General features: G+C 43.2%; 1 protein-coding gene, 1 long non-coding RNA gene and 1 other non-coding gene across 3 annotated transcripts in view; 1 reads left to right on the forward strand and 2 right to left on the reverse strand.

Moving 5' to 3' along the window:
* LOC125963562 (uncharacterized) overlaps window positions 1-383 on the reverse strand; it is a 22,406-nt gene extending 22,023 nt beyond the window's left edge. The window contains exon 1 of the long non-coding RNA XR_007475688.1: window positions 175-383. This is a non-coding gene — a long non-coding RNA (uncharacterized LOC125963562). The remainder of the gene's footprint in view (window positions 1-174) is intronic.
* LGALS3 (galectin 3) overlaps window positions 1-16,381 on the forward strand; it is a 16,538-nt gene extending 157 nt beyond the window's left edge. The window contains exons 2-6 of the mRNA XM_004279328.4: window positions 6,910-6,931; window positions 8,370-8,729; window positions 10,186-10,274; window positions 14,120-14,285; window positions 16,071-16,381. Of these exons, the coding sequence (XP_004279376.1) occupies window positions 6,914-6,931; window positions 8,370-8,729; window positions 10,186-10,274; window positions 14,120-14,285; window positions 16,071-16,226 (789 nt within the window). The 5' untranslated portion in view covers window positions 6,910-6,913 and the 3' untranslated portion in view covers window positions 16,227-16,381. The remainder of the gene's footprint in view (window positions 1-6,909; window positions 6,932-8,369; window positions 8,730-10,185; window positions 10,275-14,119; window positions 14,286-16,070) is intronic.
* LOC117196413 (U6 spliceosomal RNA) lies at window positions 12,853-12,959 on the reverse strand. Its single transcript, XR_004476581.1, has one exon. It is a non-coding gene; the product is annotated as a U6 spliceosomal RNA (small nuclear RNA).
* Window positions 16,382-18,440: the final 2,059 nt, after the last annotated feature.

Raw genomic sequence — 18,440 nt, forward strand, 5'->3', positions numbered from 1 at the left:
CTGGGGCGCGCACGGGCTTGCTGGCGGCTGAGCCTGTCAGGGCGAGGGCGCCCGGGCGCTGCTCGGTGCGCGGCCGGGGCTTGACTTCCTGGAGGCCCGCGGGAGGGGGTCGCCGAGAAGGGAGAGCGGAGTCTGAGACTCGGGGAAAGTTAGCAACGCCTTACAAGGACTCACCTGCATTTACTCGAGGCGGACGGGTGTGTTACCCTCTGAGGCGACTGGGAGGCTCAGCCCCGGCGTCGCGCCTTCCCGTCGTCGGCCGCCCAGGGCCGCCGGCGGTGAGCGGCGGGCGCGCGCGCATCACCCCAGCCGCGCGCTCCAGCTGGGCGGGAGGAAGCAGGCCTTCCTGCCCCCAGTCCACAGAGGGTACTGCTCCCGGACTCTGTCGGGCGGCTCCACGACCCCTGACTTGGCTGTCGACCACTTGATCTTGCTGTGGGATGGGAATGCGCCCTGCTACCTGGCCAACAGGGTCAAGGGCTGCAGCCTCTCTCAGGATGCTGATCCCGTAGAAAAGGGTGCTGCCCCAAGGTTGAGTGGACATGTGCCCGGCTTGACAAAGACCGTACACCCTCAGTTTTTGCAAATCAGTGACTCATCCCTGTCCAGATTTGGGCATTAACGATCTCACATCTGTGCCGGGGATATGTGGGGTGTGGCACAATGTTGGTCCCAGGGTGCAGAGGCCTAGCTGAGGCGGGGGTGGGGAGGCTTTTCAAACATGTTTGAGCATTTATTCTGGATTGTGAGTTGCTCAAATCAAAGCACTAAAATGCATGCACTTTGAGGAGTAAGAGCTCAGGGACACAGGGCTTGAGGCCGTGCCTTAGGCTTCATTCATGCCCTCCCCTTAGCGATTCCTATTCCAGATACCGTGGAATATTTGTAAACTGACTCCTGGGAGTTGGGTTGCTGGACAATGAGGACAGTTGGACCTCAGTGACCCAGTCTGTTTCTAGGATTCTGGAAAGGGAATGGAAGAAAGGCTCATTTAGTTCTGAAGAAAATGATAGCAATGAAAATTGACCTCTTGGCACAGAGCATGAGAGAAAATTTTCACCAGCTTCCAAAATTCTGACTCATTTGCCTCAAGTTTATCTTTCATACTAGGAAATTGTTTCCATAAAAGTTAAAGTTTAATAATAAAAATTTATTGTTCCACAATAGTCTCCTTTTCAGACATTGACTTTGAATCCCTAGAGGAGAGTCTTTCAATCCTTTGATGGCTATGCCTCATCCTTGATCTATGGGAGATTGGAGCTCTTTCCTAAGTTAATAATGTGTGGGCGTTATACTTAGAATCAGCATTTACTTCATATTCTTGGGAGAAGTTTGATGATGGGTCTTGAAATGTTTTGAGCTTAGAAATATTAGGTGGTGCCTCACCAGGTTACATAAGAAGCAGAAAAGAAGGAGCATTGCTTGATAGATTGACCCCAAAAGCTAGTTTTTTGGGGGTTTTTTTGGTTTTTTTTTTTTTTTTTTTGCGGTACGCGGGCTTCTCACTGCTGTGGCCTCTCCAGTTGCGGAGCACAGGCTCCGGATGCGCAGGCCCAGCGGCCATGGCTCACAGACCCAGCCGCCCCGCGGCATGTGGGATCCTCCCCGACCGGGGCACAAACCCGCGTCCCCTGCATCAGCAGGCGGACTCTCAACCACTGCGCCACCAGGGAAGCCCTGTTTTTTTTTTAAGACATGCTTTTCTTTTGTAAGTCACCAATGCCTTTTTTATTTTTATTTATTTATTTAAATTTATTTATTTTATTTATTTATTTTTGGCTGTGTTGGGTCTTCGTTGCTGTGCGTGGGCTTTCTCTAGTTGCAGCGAGCGGGGGCTACTCTGCGGTGCGCGGGCTTCTCATTGCGGTGGCTTCTCTTGTTGTGGAGCGCGGGCTCTAGAGCGCAGGCTCAGTAGTTGTGGCGCACAGGCTTAGTTGCTTCGCGGCATGTGTGATCTTCCCGGACCAGGGCTTGAACCCGTGCCCCCTGCATTGACAGGCGGACTCTTAACCACTGCTCCACCAGGGAAGTGCAAAAGCTAGTTTTAAAAAAAATGGAATAGCAAATCTCACTCTGTTGAGGGGTCCTTAATCAATGACATTTTGCTATGCCACAAATATGCAGAAGTGCTTTATAAAGACTTTTTACTTACTGCTAGTGAGGTCAAAGGCCAATATTGGTCTCACCTGTGATTTAGATACTGTTTGCCTAGAACCTTCATCAGTCAGACTCTAAATTTTAACTGTAATACAGATATTTATTCATATAGTAAAACTTGAGACTCTTATGTTACCTTAAATACCAGTTGGCTTGTAAACTTCATATACCTGAGACTCATAGTAACTGATCTAAAACTTAGCCTCTCTTTCCTGTGATAGTTTGGGACACAGGCTTCTCTGAGGACAGCTAGTTAACATTTTGTGTCTGGTGCCTGAACGGGTTCTTCTCATTAAATTCTGAGTGGTAAGCCTGCCAGGGCAGTAATTCCAATGTGCTGCTGACTAAGTATCATGTGTTCTCTCTTGACTGATGTTCAGCTTTTCCATAAGGGAAAAAAAAATCAGTAACTGAGAGGCACAAAGTAACTTTACCTTCCTTGATGCTGAGGAACAATGATGAAAAAGAAATCCTAGTAAAGGACCAGTTTCCTTTATTCTAACCAGCATCATTGAATTTGGCTTTGGTAAGTGGGCGTTCCTCAAGGCCTGTTCCGTGTTTCAGTAAGTCCAGGTCGTAGACTGCCTGTCCTGTGTTCTTTGGGGAGGAGTGTGGGCAGTGCCTGGGGTTCTGAGGAAATACGTTTGTGATCTACTTCCCTTACAGCTCGTATAAAAGTTGGGGCCCTTTGTGGGCAGAAATTTCAGAAGTGCTCCTGGGAACCCTGGCAACTGAATTAATTGCTGCATGGGCCTAGAATAGCTTAGTACAGTGGATAGCTACTCTTTATTGAAGGGCAGAGCTGCAATTAACAACCGATTAAAGTGGCCTGCGTTCTGACTCATGTTTAAATTCCTTATTCCAAAGCAATACTGAACTACTTTCTGTAGGTTTTTCCAAATGTGAAGACTCAGGTAGTAGTTTTTAAATGTTTTTGTCTTTGACGTAGTGTTTCTATCCTGGCTTTTCAAAATTCTCTGATTCTGGGAATGCCAGAGTTCACAAACCTATAGTACCTGTGGAGTGGGAAGATTTTTAAAATTTTACATTTGATTGTCTCTATAAGCTACTCCTCTAAAAAAAAAAGAAAGAAAGAAAGAAAGAAAGAAAAAAAAAGAAAATTTCCAGGCAAGTAGGGAAGATATTTACCCAAATAGATGTGTGTTTCTTTTTATTCTTTTTTTGGTTCCTTTTTTTGTTTTTAAGTTCTAAGGTTGCTAACGTTGATTTCAAAAGAACATGGTTAGAACCTGTTTCATCAGAGATCTGATGGTTGGGAGTTGACATAATCAAAACAATGCATACCCAATTTTTGGAAAAGTAAGCTTTATCGGTTTAGATGTGGTTATAATTAGCAAAGTGACTGTGCAAAATGCCATCCTTGTATTCAATATCACTGCACACTGAGTCACCCAGCTAGTTTTCTGACAAAAACATGATTTTTTTTTTAACTTATTCATTTTATTTACTTATTTTTGTCTGCATTGGGTCTTCGTTGCTATGGGCGGGGCTTCCCATTGTGGTAGCGCACAGGCTCAGCTGCTCCACGGCATGTGGGATCTTCCCGGACCAGGGCTCGAACCCATGTCCCCTGCATTGGCAGGAGGATTCTCAACCACTGTGCCACCAGGGAAGTCCCCATGATCTCTTTTTAATTTGTTTACAATTTCAGCATGTTTATGCAGTTCTGAATGTTTAAGCCAGAGAATGAATTTCTAAATGAAGTAACTAACACTTTCGAAGGACTATAAAATTTCAAAGTGTGAGGTTTTAAACTAGTGTAAAATCAGCCTGAATTAGGAGTCAGGATGCTTGGACCCTGGTCCTTGGCCTGCCAATGACAGAATGACTTTGGGTCACCACATTACCTCTCTGAGACTCAGTTTCCTCACCTTTAAAGTGAGGATATTAATTTTTCCCTGTCAATCTCATAAGATTATTATCAGAATCAAAATAGGTAAGGTATGTGAAAGTGCTTTGTAAACTGAAAAGCACCACATAAATGCAGGGTGTCATTATTCTAATGGGCTTGTCTAATGTGTCACAACACAATCCAAACTGTCATCCTTGGTGTCATGTGAAACACAGTAGAAATAAAGTGGAATCTGCTTTGTTTCTTAAATTGTTTGGGGCTAGTTGGAAAATAAACTGAATATGCTTGAACAGAAACTTTGAAAAGAATAAATGTTACATTTTAGAAATGTAAATGTCTTTGTGTGAGTTTCTGGTTATGATCAGCCTTTAAACACATCTAAGTTTAATTGGATTTATGTTAATACGACACTTTATGAGGCCAATGGAACAGATTTAGCTAGTTTTAACAATTGAAACTACCTTTCTGTTTTTTATTGACCTGCATAGGTACATTTATGTGAGGATACATATGCTAATTAGCCTACACCAGTGGTTCTCAAACCAGGCACAATTTTGCCCTCTTCCCGCTTCCCCCAGGGTTATTTGGCAATGTCTTAAGACATTCTGCATTATCACGATGGCGGGGGAGGGGTGCTACTGGCATCTTGTGTGTTGAAGCCAGGGATGCTGCTGCACATACCGCAATGCAGGGGACAGCCCCTCCCTACAAAGTATCCCACCTGAAATGTCAGTGGTGTGAGGTTGGGAATAAGCCTGAACACAATGGGGATATTTAAAAGAAGTCAAAACACTTACAGTGTTATTGCTGAGGCTTTGATACGTTGCCCAGGAGTGTAATCAAAGGAACTAAGCTTTCTGCCCACTATGAAGTTCAAGATTGTTTCCTACTGGCATCCAAAATGAGAAGCTTTATTTTCTTGACTTAAGAAATGTCCTTTCTTTCTCTTTAACAACTCTTAAGTTCTTTCCGGGGTAGCAGCACAGTTTTCAAGGCAGTGGTAGCCTTTTGGGGAAGGAAGCACAGAAGAGCACCTGACTTTTGCTTTAAAAGGTCAAATACTATATACTAAATACAGTGACTATAAGCCCTGGGAGAGTCACCGTGACTTCCTAATCAAATTGCTAGCAGTTTCCACGTTGGAAGGTGGGCACAGTGGTAACAGTGACAACCTGAGTGTTTCCAAATATATTTGAGAATGCCCAGATTAAAAGAAAGGTGCAAAAAGAAGGAGTATTCTATCCTACAGCAGAGTAGGATAAAATGTCTGGTGTATAAATAAAGCACACATTAAGTTCTAGGAGGAGGTCTGCCTGTTTGGTTTCTTAACAATAAAATCTAATATTTTACATTTTTAGGACCTATCAAGTAGCCACCATTTACTCGTTTATTTTAAGAATAATAATTGAGTAACTATCACAAATAGGCGACTTAAGGAAAAAGAGATTCTGATTGTTCAAGTCCAGGTAATTTTGGCCACAGCACCAGTGATCCTGAGCTGAGAAAACTCACCCAGGCCTGAGGAGTCCAAAGCTACTCTCCTCCCCTCACCGCTAGAGAGCACCAGCAGCGGGAGCAGGTGTAAAAGATCGTGTTTGGATGGGGCCTTGGCACAGGGGGAGGAGCCGGAGAAGCAAGAATGATGTCTCGGGGCTACCCTTTGAGGCAGCTGTGGGCAAGGCCAACCCTTTCTGGTAGCATCCTACCCAAAAATATTTTCCTCCACATTGTCTGACTTTTTTTTTTTTTGCGGTACGCGGGCCTCTCACTGTTGTGGCCTCTCCCGTTGCGGAGCACAGGCTCCGGACGCGCAGGCTCCGCGGCGCGTGGGATCTTCGCGGACTGGGTCACGAACCCGAGTCCCCTGCATTGCCAGGCGGACTCTCAACCACTGCGCCACCAGGGAAACCCTGACTTTTTTTTTAAACCTTAGTTGTTTGTTATACTGCCAGACATTTCATTTGGAATAACAAGTATCTTTAAAAAAAAAAAAAAAGGGAATCATCTTGTGCCCGCCTTTCTTCTTTATTGCTCCACATCACAATCTCACCTTTCCTTCAAGGCTTAGCTCAAGCAACACTGTCTCTTCCCCTGTTAGAAGTCATCTTTCGCGTTGTGACTTCCCACAGCATGCAGTCTGGCTCACAGCGTCCATCACTTGTGACCCCCTTCTGGCCTCTGGACCCTTTGGCCATACATCTTGGTCGATTTCATCTTCAAACCCAGACAGGAGCCACCCGGTGCCTGGCCCAGAGTAGGCATAAATGTGTACCAATGAAGGAATAAATCAACAGCAGCAACTAGGTCTTGGAGGGTGGGGCGGGGAAGGCAAGGATTGTCTTTCAAATCTCAGTAGGAAGAACCAACTGCTTCCTCCCAAAACCCAGAGGAGGGTGTGGGGCTGTTAGAGGGAACCGGAGGGGAGGTGGGTGAGATTACTGCACTGAACACTTTTTATGAGGTAGTAGAAAAAGAACACAGGAAGGAAGGTGAAGGAGGACCAAAAACCCTGGACCGTTTACATTTGTTACCTAGGAAAGGGGCAAAGCATTTTATTCCCCCCTCTCCCACCTGCGTTGGGTCGCCTGGTACTCCCAGGATTCAGGCCACAGGCTAGTGTGATTAGAGTTTAAAGGTATGAGTTAAATAGGGCGTGGTGATCCAGGTGGAGTGCATCTCTGCCCTTTGATGGGATATTTTTGTGGTTCCCCGCTAATGATTTCAGCATATTTGAGTAATAGACTGGCTTGTGTTAGGAGAATGCCTGTGCACTGACTAGACCTGCACAATGAGCTGTTTGTGATGTTAAATTCATACGGAAACCAGTGAAATCTTTTAGGATCAATAACCTGTGTTTGTTTGTTTGCTTCTCCTTTCAGGAAAATGGCAGACAGTTTTTCGGTAAGTGTTTTATGTCTGTTTTCCTACCCTAATATGTATACAGTCATGCAGGTTGAAGGTTTTTTTTTTTAACCACTCAAGTTTTCCTAACTCTCCCACCACTTGGCTTCCTCTGGCCTCACCCGTCCAATGAGGGCTTGTTAGCTGGAGTCTTGTTTTTCCAGCAACAGATTTGGGAAGAAAGCCAGGAAGAGAGAGGCCTGGGCCTCACTAACAGTAACCCCTTTACCCAAGGCCTAGGACAGAAGTGGGTGGATTCCACTGGCAGGAGCTGAGAAACCAGCTGAACAAAGGGCAGTGTGGTACAGTCTGAGCATCCTGATTTTTTTTTTTTTAAATCCTGCAGTGCCCTCTACTCCTCCTTTCCCAAATGCTGGAGTAAGAAGCAGCCAAAATAAATTCCTATTAGCATGCTTATGTATTCTCAAATTCCTTAACAGAATGACTCACACCACCTACAGCCAGGAGCTTGAGTTGTTTTCTAAATCCGGTTTACTTTCCGTCATCATCCAGCCCTCTGTTTCTCTCTCCCCCTCCCCCAGACCCCATGGGCTCCCTTCACAGCCTCACTCTGCTGCCCCGATACCAGGTCTGGGGTTGGGTTCCTGATGCACCAAAGGGTCAGACAATCCTGGCAGATCATATTCAATCAACATAGAAGTTTTTACTGAGTATCTTCCATGTACCACCTAGCACTCTGCTAAATACTGTAGATGTCAGAGAGGGAGAAGGCAGAGTCTCCTCCTGGAGAGAAAGGACACAAACCAACACTGGCACAGCATCTTGCGGTCTATAAAGAGCCGTCCCAAATGCTGCCTCATCTGTTCCTCACAACAATCACATGAGATAAGATCATTATCCTTGTTACACAGACAAAGACACTAAGTCCTGTACAAGTGGCATGATGGCTCCAAGAGTTTGGGGCTCTTGAAGGATGGCACTGGATTTCAAACCAGATCTTGTGATTCCACATCCCTGTGTACAAGGCAGCTTCTCTGATACTAGCCTGGATGCCACTAAGTGGTGACTAACCTGGTGCACCTGAAGTGCAGTAGACATCCAGCCAAGGGAAGGCCAAGGCAACCAGCGCCAGCTTGGTGGAGGTTTTCCAGCCCACATGCATCTTGATTTTCATGATTGTTTTTCTCGTGTCAGAAAGTATGTGCTTTTGATGGCTAGCTCCTGACTTTAGCAAATTACGAAAAGGCAACCCTTAATGATCTGAGACGATGGGAAGCAAGAATAGAGTGATCAAGCATGTATAATCCTAAAGTCTAATTTTAGTCTTAGGAACTCAAAACTAATAGGTGGGGGAAATTTTATTGATATGAATTTCATATCTTCAGCATGTCGCTCTAATTCTTAGATCACATATTCCTGAAAATTCTGTTGTGGTGAATGTCTTTCATCCTGTAACTGTTTATGTCTTTCTTTCCAGCTTAATGATGCCTTATCTGGGTCTGGAAACCCAAACCCTCAAGGATGGCCTGGTCCATGGGGAAACCAGCCTGCTGGGGCAGGAGGCTACCCGGGAGCATCCTATCCTGGGGCCTACCCTGGCCAGGTACCACCCGGCCCCTACCCTGGCCAGGGGTTACCCCCAGGGGTAACCCCTCCTGGGGGTTACCCAGGCCAGGCACCTCCAGGGGCCTACCCTGGCCCAACTGCACCTGGTTATCCTGGACCAACTGCACCAGGTGCCTACCCTGGGCCTGGGGTCTACCCACCTCCTGGACAGCCAAGTGCTCCTGGAGCCTACCCTGCTGCTGGCCCTTATGGCGTCCCCTCTGGACCCCTGGTAAGATGGTGTTAGTCATTTCGTATGCTTGACTGTGATCAGGACAAAGCTAATGAAGCCCGTAGCAATTGTCTGGAGCAGTGGTGCCATCACTTTGAGGTGCTGTGGCTGGGAGCTGGCTCTGGGTACTGACCTGCAAAGGGCTCCTGGGAGAGCTGAAGCTTTAAACTCACTGCTTACAGCTGCTTTGCAAGGACCAGCCACAGTGTATGTTGGTCCAATAGAAAAAATTGCTGCTCATGTTGCGTTCAGTATGTGTAGTGTTAAAGAGAAGCTAGTGCATCTTTTGAAGGCATCTGTAAAGCAGCTTTAATATAAATCAAGTTAAGATCATAGCAATGGGGGAAGTTTTGGTTATTATTATGAATAAACACTGAGTATATAACATGTGCCAGCTGTGTGCTTCTACATGGATGATCTCATTCAACCCCATAAGCACCCTCTAAGATACTGTTATTATCCCCACTTCACAAATGAGGAAATGGGGCAATAAAGAGTTATACAACCTTCCCATGGTCATAGAGGGAACCTTTGGGGGAACCACGGTAATCGGGTTTTTAAAAACCTTCTAAAGATAATTTTGTCATCTAAGGATTAAATTTTCACTTACATTAAAACCCATTTTAATAAATGAGTTCTAAGCATAAAACTGTGGGGCTCCAGCCACATCTCAGACACAGACCCTTCCCTTCCAAATAGTGTAGTTGGGAGAAAAGATACAGATATGAGGAAAGAGTTCAATAGCACAGGACTATTGAGTTCCGGGAGGAAGCACAGGACTAGTACAGATCAGACAGATCAGTGCTAGAGAGAAAAGACTTGGGTGATGGTCGAACCCAGGGGGAAACAATTTTACAGGAAGAAGAGAAGAGGCCAAGGACAGAGCATTGGGAATATTTACAGCACCTTGAACATAGAAGGTCAAGAAATATTTGTAAAATGAACTGGGGAAGGTATTAATTGGAAAGTGTCCATTCTACAAATATCAAGTACCTGCCACATTCGAAGCACTCCTCAGGGCCTTGTGTGAGTGGAACATAGGGGGCCTCAGAAGCCCAGAAGGTACCACAGTGCCTGCCCACAGGGAGCAGAACAACCTGACAGAGAATGTTATATGACAAGGGTCTTTCCAAAAAATAGGTCAAGTGGATGAGTTATAGATTGGGATGGGCCTTGTCATGAGAGATACAGTGCTCCGAAAGGGAACATGTTCTGCCTTTGGCACCAATTAACTGATGGCCTTATTCTCGATTATTAGCTGCAGTTGTGTAGGGAGCCTTCTCTCTTCAGGCCCTGGGCAAGGTGGCCTGAGAGTCTGAAAAGATGGCTAAAGTAGGGTTATGTGTTATTCACACATATTAAAAGTGGTTGAACTTTAGCGATATCTTTTTCTTTCTTGCCTCAAGAAAACATGACTCTTTAGTGATATATATATATATATTTTTTAAATTCCCAGAATGTGCCTTATGACCTGCCTTTTTCCGGAGGAGTCATGCCTCGCATGCTGATAACAATCCTGGGCACAGTAAAGCCCGATGCAAACAGGTAAAGAGCAAAGTCAGCAAGTCTAACATATTTACTGATTGCTTTTGGAATAAAGGGTGATCTGTTTTGAATTTTGATAGAGTTTTTAAAATTGCACATTTAGAATCTTGGCTATACCATAGTTTGGGATTTCCCCATAAATCAATACGCATTCCCACCAAGAAGACAAGGTTTCCCTCACTAAATCTTGTGTTTCTCCCAGAACCAGAATAAAACAGAGTTCTACTTTGTGAGGACAAAGAGGAAGAGCAGGAAAACCCATTCTGTTGGTTCTTCTAGGCAGTGAAAGCCTTAGAATTAAAGGAAAGTAGAGCCTTTGTAATGTCATGTTTGGCCATCCCTCCACCTCTGAGCCATAGATTGTCTAAAACACAAAGCCCATCAAAAATTAGGGTCAGGGACTTCCATGGTGGTTCAGGGGCTAAGACTGCTCCCAATGCAGGGGGCCGGGGTTTGATCCCTGGTCAGGGAACTAGATCCCACATGCCTCAACTAAGAGTTCTCAGGTTACAACTAAAAAAGATCCCACATGCCACCGCTGAAAGATCCTGCATGTCGCAACGAAGATCATGCGTGCCGCAACTAAGACCCGGTGGAGCCAAATAAATAAATATAAAAAAAAAAAAAACTAGGGTCAAAGACAAAAAGATGTCTAGTTGATCTGAGAGCTTAAATATTAGACCTCTCGGGGCTTCCCTGGTGGCGCAGTGGTTGAGAGTCCGCCTGCCGATGCAGGGGACAGGGGTTCGTGCCCCGGTCCGGGAAGATCCCACATGCCGCGGAGCGGCTGGGCCCGTGAGCCATGGCCGCTGAGCCTGCGCGTCCGGAGCCTGTTGCTCCGCAACGGGATAGGCCCGCGTACCGCAAAAAAAAAAAAAAAAAAAAAAAAAAATTATACCTCTCTGTCCTCATAGTGGTACAAATCTCCCTGCAGTTGTGCAGATCTTGGTGCACTCTCAGATTTGTGAGCTTGGCCGCCATTTCCGTCTTCATACCGGGTGAAACAGCAGTCACAGATTCCCACGTGTCGGCCTGGTCTACAGATGATAAGTGACAAGGTGGGGAACCCCAGTCTTCTGAGTAGACACTGTTTACTTAAAAAGTTTGAAAAGACTCTGCAAGTTAAAGACTTTGTAAAAATAAGTCAGCCTCTGCCATTGGTACTGGTGGGGTGAGCTCGGGGCGGGTAAGACTTTGAGCTCACTTAGGAAAATCCATGCTGATTTACAGGCTGCCCTGGGATGCTTGGCTCTGGTTATCACCACTGGTTATATTTATATATAATACAAGCAGGCTAGGGCTATCCTGAAGCTGTTCAGTATGTCTGTCCTTGAGGTTAGTAGTACTATTAAAGCTCCTAGATTAACTAATATCTGTTTCTGGGTCTTATAGACAGGACACAAAAGGTACAAATTCCAGCTGTGTACACAGGTTTATTTAAGAATCTATAAACAGCGCCTGTGAGTGCCTGTCATCTTGATCCGCGTGAATCGGCAGGAGCAACCTCCTCTGTTACTAGGAGGTGGACTCAGATTCTGATCTGATCGTTTTACATTCAGCTAACCAGTTCACTCCACCTCCAGCCAGCCTGCTCTGGTTCTACGTGGTAGTCACTACCCTAAGCCAGCTCTTCCTTCCACACAGCCTATACAGCTTCTCTCAGCACAATACTTCCCTACATAATAAAGCTTGTCTCACAGCAAGTTACACAACATATATATCCTCTGCCTGTGTCCTTATCCATCTTGCCTCCCAAAATAACATAGGACCCAGCGCCCTGATCCTCTGCAGACAGCACTCACGATTTGGTAATATCTGCTCTCCTCCTGCTGCAGCTGCTGTCACGCAGGACCACACTGGTATCTTTGCCTTATTTATGACTGTTGCACTAAAAAGGTTAGTTCCAATAACAATAGAGATGTCGACTGAGACTGTGGCAGGTCAAAACCAATTTTGGTTGAAATGATTAAGGTGGTAGTAAACTGAGAAATGTATTGCTTTGATCTGCAAAATCTATGTGAGCAGTTACATGAAAGAAAAATATCTGTACGGCGGTAGAGTTGACAATTATCTTCCTTTCCACTGCTGAGAAAATACAGGCATTGCATATTTAGTCAAATACAACTTCTATTGCCATTTGACCATATTGGTCCTTTCCCTGTGAATTTAATCATTGGTGGTTGTATGTGTCTGTTACTGGGTGAATTAAATACCCAAGGAATCATTGTTAGTAGGTCTAGAAAGCAGACCTTGCTTTTTTTAAAAAAATTTTACTCAATTGAATTTTCTTTTTTAAAAAATTTATTTTTATTTATTTTTGGCTGCGTTGGGTCTTTGTTGCTGCACACAGGCTTTCTCTAGTTGTGGTGCACGAGCTTCTCATTGCGGTGGCTTCTCTTGTTGTGGAGCACGGGCTCTAGGCACCCATAGTTGTGGCACGTGGGTTCTAGAGCACAGGCTCATAGCTGTGGGGCACGGGCTTAGTTGCTCTACGGCACATGGGATCTTCCTGGACCAGGGCTCGAACCCGTGTCCCCTGCATTGGCAGGCGGATTCTTAGCCACTGCACCACCAGGGAAAAAAAATAGAACGCTTCATGAATTTGCGTGTCATCCTTGCCCAGGGGCCATGCTAATCTTCTCTGTATCGTTCCAATTTTAGTATATGTGCTGCCGAAGCGAGCACACCTTGACTGTTTCATGTGTAGAGAGTAAAAAGAGAATTACAGCTGAATAGAAGGATCTGACCAAAGACAACGAGGCCAAAAAACTCAACACATAGTCTTGTGTACTTTGAGATACTGTGGTAGTACATCGAATACAGTAGTCCCCCCTTATCTGAGGTTTCGCTTTCCACGATTTCAGTTACCCAGGGTCAATCGCGGTCTGAAAATATTAAATGGAAATTCCCAGAAATAAGCAGTTCGTAAGTTTTAAGTTGCCACCGTTGTGAGCAGCATGGTGAAATCTCACGCTGTCCAGCCCCATCCTGCCCAGTACGTGAAATCATCCCTTTGTGCAGCAATATCTGGCCTATTAGTCACTTAGTAGCTCTCGGTTATCAGATCCACTGTCGTGGTACCCTGCTGCTTGTGTCCAAGTAACCTTTTACTTAATAATGACCCCAAAAGCAAGAGTAGTGATGCTGGCAATTCATATATGCCAAAGAGAAGCTATAAAGTCTCCTTTTAAGTGAAAAAGGGAAGGTTCTTGACTTAATGGAAAGAAAAAAATTGTATGCTGAGGTTGCTAAGATCTATAGTAAGTACAAATCTTCTGTCCATGAAATTGTGAGAAAGGAAAGAAACTCATGCTAGTTTTTTTTTTTCCTGTCATACCTCAAACTGCAAAAGTTACAGCCCCAGTGCATAAGTGCTTAGTTCAGATGGAAAAGGCATTAAATGTGTACAATATTTTGAAAGACAACATTCACATGACTTTTACAACAGTATATTGCTGTAATTGTTCTATTTTATTATTAATCTCTTACTGTACCTAATTTATAAATTAAACTTTATCATAGGTATACATGTATAGGAAAAAAGTGTGCGTGGATAGCTAGCCAGCTAGCTAGCTAGCTAAATAGATGTTTGGTTCGGTACTATCCATGGTTTCAGGCATCCAATGGGGTCTTAGAACATACCCTCTGCACATAAAGTGGAACTACTGTACTTGGCCCAGTATACTTTCCAGTTTGAACCCATTCTCTGGTTTATTTGCTTTCTGTTTAGAAATTTTTCCTGTATTTTATAAATGATTTGCTCTTTAGAAAATTTTATGTTCTTCACTTGATACAAATGTACAACTTGAATAATTTTACTAACTCTGGTCTTTGGTTTAAAACAGACTTGCTTTAGATTTCAAGACAGGAAATGATGTCGCCTTCCACTTTAACCCACGCTTCAATGAGGACAACAGGAAAGTCATCGTTTGCAATTCGAAGCTTAATAATAACTGGGGGAAGGAAGAAAGACAGACGTTTTTCCCATTTGAAAGTGGTAAACCTTTCAAAGTAAGTTATTGCTACTATTATAATGATAATGTATATTTCTCATGGGGAATCACTCTTAAACCACAATGCACTGGAAATGAATTTTCATCAGCTGTCCTGGGACACCTAACCAGTACATCTGCTCTCCATACCAGGGGACAGGTCTCAGAAATAGTGGCACTCTCCCCAACTCCATTCAGGCACCTTACCATCACCCGTTACCACCCTTCTGAGTTTAAGCTTTTCTGGAAGTGAGAAAAATAGCATCTTTAATAAAAAAAAAGTAGAGAGTCTTTATGGTACAGTTGGGCTGAGACTTAATTCCTCAAAACAACATAGTTAGCATGGCAATCAAAACGAAATATTGGATTTCCCTGGTGGTCCAGTGGTTAAGACTCCATGCTTCCAATGCAGGGGGCGTGAGTTCAATCCCTGGTTGGGGAACTAAGATCCCACATGCCGTGTGGCATAGTCAAAAAAAATTTAAAAACCTAAAATTTTTAAATTCTAAAAGTAATACATACTTGTTTTATGAAAAGAAAAATTTATAGATTTTTAAAAATTAACTAAAAAGTCCTCCATCCTTTACTGCTTCCCCCATCCTCACAAAGGTTTCAACATGAGTAACTTTCCAGTGTTTTCTATGACAAGCAACACACTTTTCATTTTTAAGCACTGCTTCACAAATATTTATTAGGTCCACAGTATCAGGTAAGGGTTGACTATAGATTGGGTTATAAAACAGCTAGACCGGGCTTCCCTGGTGGCGCAGTGGTTGAGAATCCACCTGCCAATGAAGGGGACACGGGTTCGATCCCTAGCCCAGGAAGATCCCACATGCTGCGGAGCACCTAAGCCCGTGCGCCACAACTACTGAGCCTGTGCTCTAGAGCCCATGAGCCACAACTACTGAAGCCCATGGGCCTAGAGCCCGTGCTCCGCAGCAAGAGAAGACACCACAGTGAGAAGCCCGTGAACCACAACGAAGAGTAGCCCCCGCTCGCCGCAACTAGAGAAAGCCTGTGCGTAGCAACGAAGACCCAACACAGCCACATATAAAAATAAATTAATTAAAAAAAAAACAGCTAGACCGCCAGCTCAAGGGCAGGGTCTAACAGGGACCATATTCTACATTTGGTGGACATCTTTCCTTATGAGAACATTGCCACCTAATAGTACTTCATTGTTCAGATGTGTAATAATTCAGCCTGTACCCTACTGATGAAAATTTGGAGTATGGAAATATTCCAAACAAATAAAACCGGGAAAGTTTTATTTATTTTACTAAAATACTGTGATAACTATCCTTATAAATCTTTGCTTCCTAGAATAACTTTACTCAAAGAATATACATGTTTAAAATTTAGATAAGGATATTGCCAAAGTGCTGCTTCCAAAAGGATGTAAGGATTAACACATCCTCTAACTACTGGGAGAGTATGTTTCCCCTACTCTTGCCAAAACTGGTTATTATCAATCTTCATAACATTTGCCACTCTAAGTAGAGGATTCCTATTTTAGCATTTACTTTTATTTTTAGTTTTAGGTGGTTGAGGCCATCCAAAAACTTTACCTAATCTTTTCCTCTGTGGCTTCAACTATATATCCTTCTAAAAATTTTATCATTTTGTTTTGTTTAAATCTTGAATAAGTTGGAGTTTATTTTTGCTGTAAAGTTACTTTTTCTGACTTTAATTAGTTCTACAATTGATCATAAAGGTGAAATGCTGGACATCCTGAGCTCAGGCCACACTGGTTTTGTGATGAATGGGCATTCCTAACAGTTTTGTGTACGTGCCATTTCAGATACAAGTCCTGGTTGAAGCTGACCACTTCAAGGTTGCGGTCAATGATGCTCACTTGTTGCAGTACAATCATCGGGTGAAAAATCTCGGGGAAATCAGCAAACTGGGAATTTCTGGTGACATAAATCTCACCAGTGCTTCGCACACCATGATATAAAGGGGCAGATACTTTTTAAAGAAATGAAATTGAATGTAAACCTTACACATTTAAAAGTTTCATGTTCACTGTGAGTGAAAAATTTTACCTTTATTCATCAATGTCCTTCTTGCAAATCATCCATTTAATAAAGAGTTACCTGTCTTCACATGTCATTTAATTGGGGCAGTTTATTCTTGATAATGCGCAATGGACTCAATGGAAAAAGAAATATGTAGCAATGTTAATACTGCATCAGAGTCTCCCAAAGTTTTCAATATTTGCTAAACTATTTTTTAAAAAGGAGGGACTTCCCTGGCAGTGCAGTGGTTAAGACTTTGCCTTCCAATGCAGGAAGTGCAGGTTCATCCCTGGTCAGGGAGCTAAGATCCCACATGCCTCATGGACAAAAAACATAAAACAGAAGCAATATTGTAACATTCAATAAAGACAAAAAAAAAAAAAGTAAATAGGAGTAAATACTACCCCCAAATTAACCTCTCCAACAGATGCTACAAAGAAATTGTTCTATTTTCTTACTTCAGGAAACATAATATATTCAGGAAATGAGAAAAGCAGAAAGAAAAAGTTTACATATAGGCAACCCATAGACAATTACTGTTAGCATTCTGGTATATTTCTCTGGACTCCTTTTAACTATTTCATCTCTCTAAACTATACTTCACTGCTTTCAAATCAGTAATGGATACCAGTATCAGACAATCTTCCCGTGGGTTCTTTTGGTTTTATGAAATCTCCAGATTTATAGAGGGAAAAAAAAGTAGGTTTTTAATTAGAAATGTAATCAGCTTCAAAAAGTTATAGCAACTAAAAAAGTGAGTCCTTTAGTCCTAAAGTGGGATGTGAGCAGCACATCACGTCTCATTTCAAAAAGTATGTTAATTCCTTATTCTAACATTCTGATCTTGACTGTTGTACTCCAGTGATTAAACAGAAGAACATAGTAAGCTATGGAGAAAAAAGGGAATTTGGTTTATACAAAATTACTTAAATCCTCTGAGCCTTGGTTCCTTTGTCTGTAAAACGAACTGTATAATACATTTTATAACACATCTTTTGTCTATAAAATGGGTTACTATGACCATTGAATAAAATACTGTTTGCAAAGAGGTTGTCATATAGTAGGTCCTCAATAAATGGAAATTCCTTTTTTTTTTTCTTTTTGGAAAGGCTCTTGTTCTACCCAGTTTTCTTTCATTTTGTCTTTAAAGATTTTCGTAATACCTCATAATTCTAGAGTCCAATAGCCCAAGGACACTCTCTCTAGTTGTAGGACACATTGATGGCTGCCTACCCAACTCATTCCCTGCTTCCTAACAGTCCTGGTTTTACCCAGGTATAATCCCAGATAAAATAGGGAAACCTGATTAGTCTAAGCAAACCCCAGCTGATCTGCAGATGGAGATGTGGCATTAGCTGGCCTAACCAGACTAAAGGGAAGGACACAGCTCTGATTACCACTAGCACCATCATGTGACTCCAAAAGGACCCAGCTTTAGAGACACTGACACCAAGGATGCCAGAATGAACTATGAACAGATGTTGGACTTAGATGGCATCATTGAGCTGTTGATTGTAAAGTGCCTGAAATCACCCTGACAACTTGTGAAATAATAAATTTCCTTACTGTTAAGCCAATTCGAGTTCAACTCATTATCACTTAATAGCCAAAAGCTTTCTAAATGATTCAATAGTACATCTTATTAAACCTACCAAAAAAAATCATGTTTACTCACATTGTTTTATTCTCATCTACTTTATCTTTGAGGGCAAACATTATTTTATTGTTATGTTGCATTTAAAAAATATTTATTTGGTTGCGCCAGGTCTTAGTTGCAACAGGCAGGCTCCTTAGTTGTGGCTCCAGGGATCCTGAGTTGCGACTCACCAGCTCCTTAGCTGCGGCACACGGGCTCCTTAGTTGTGGTATGCATGTGGGATATAGTTCCCTGACCGGGGATCGAACCCGGGCCCCCCGCATTGGGAGCTCGGAGTCTTATCCACTGCACTACCAGGGCAGTCCCATTGTTGCATATTGCTTTATATAGATTCTAAGTCTTGGGTTGCTTTGTACCCATCTCTTTTACATGTTCATGGCCCTGGACCCTTAGAAAACCCTAACTTTTACATAAAATGTTTCTTTGTTCTGAATGTCTTGCTTGGATTATTCATTAATGGGCTGTTAAAGCTGCTTTTATATTTTGTTAAGACTAG

The sequence above is a fragment of the Orcinus orca genome, chromosome 2, assembly GCF_937001465.1.
Source record: "Orcinus orca chromosome 2, mOrcOrc1.1, whole genome shotgun sequence".
Classification (NCBI taxonomy): domain Eukaryota; kingdom Metazoa; phylum Chordata; class Mammalia; order Artiodactyla; family Delphinidae; genus Orcinus; species Orcinus orca.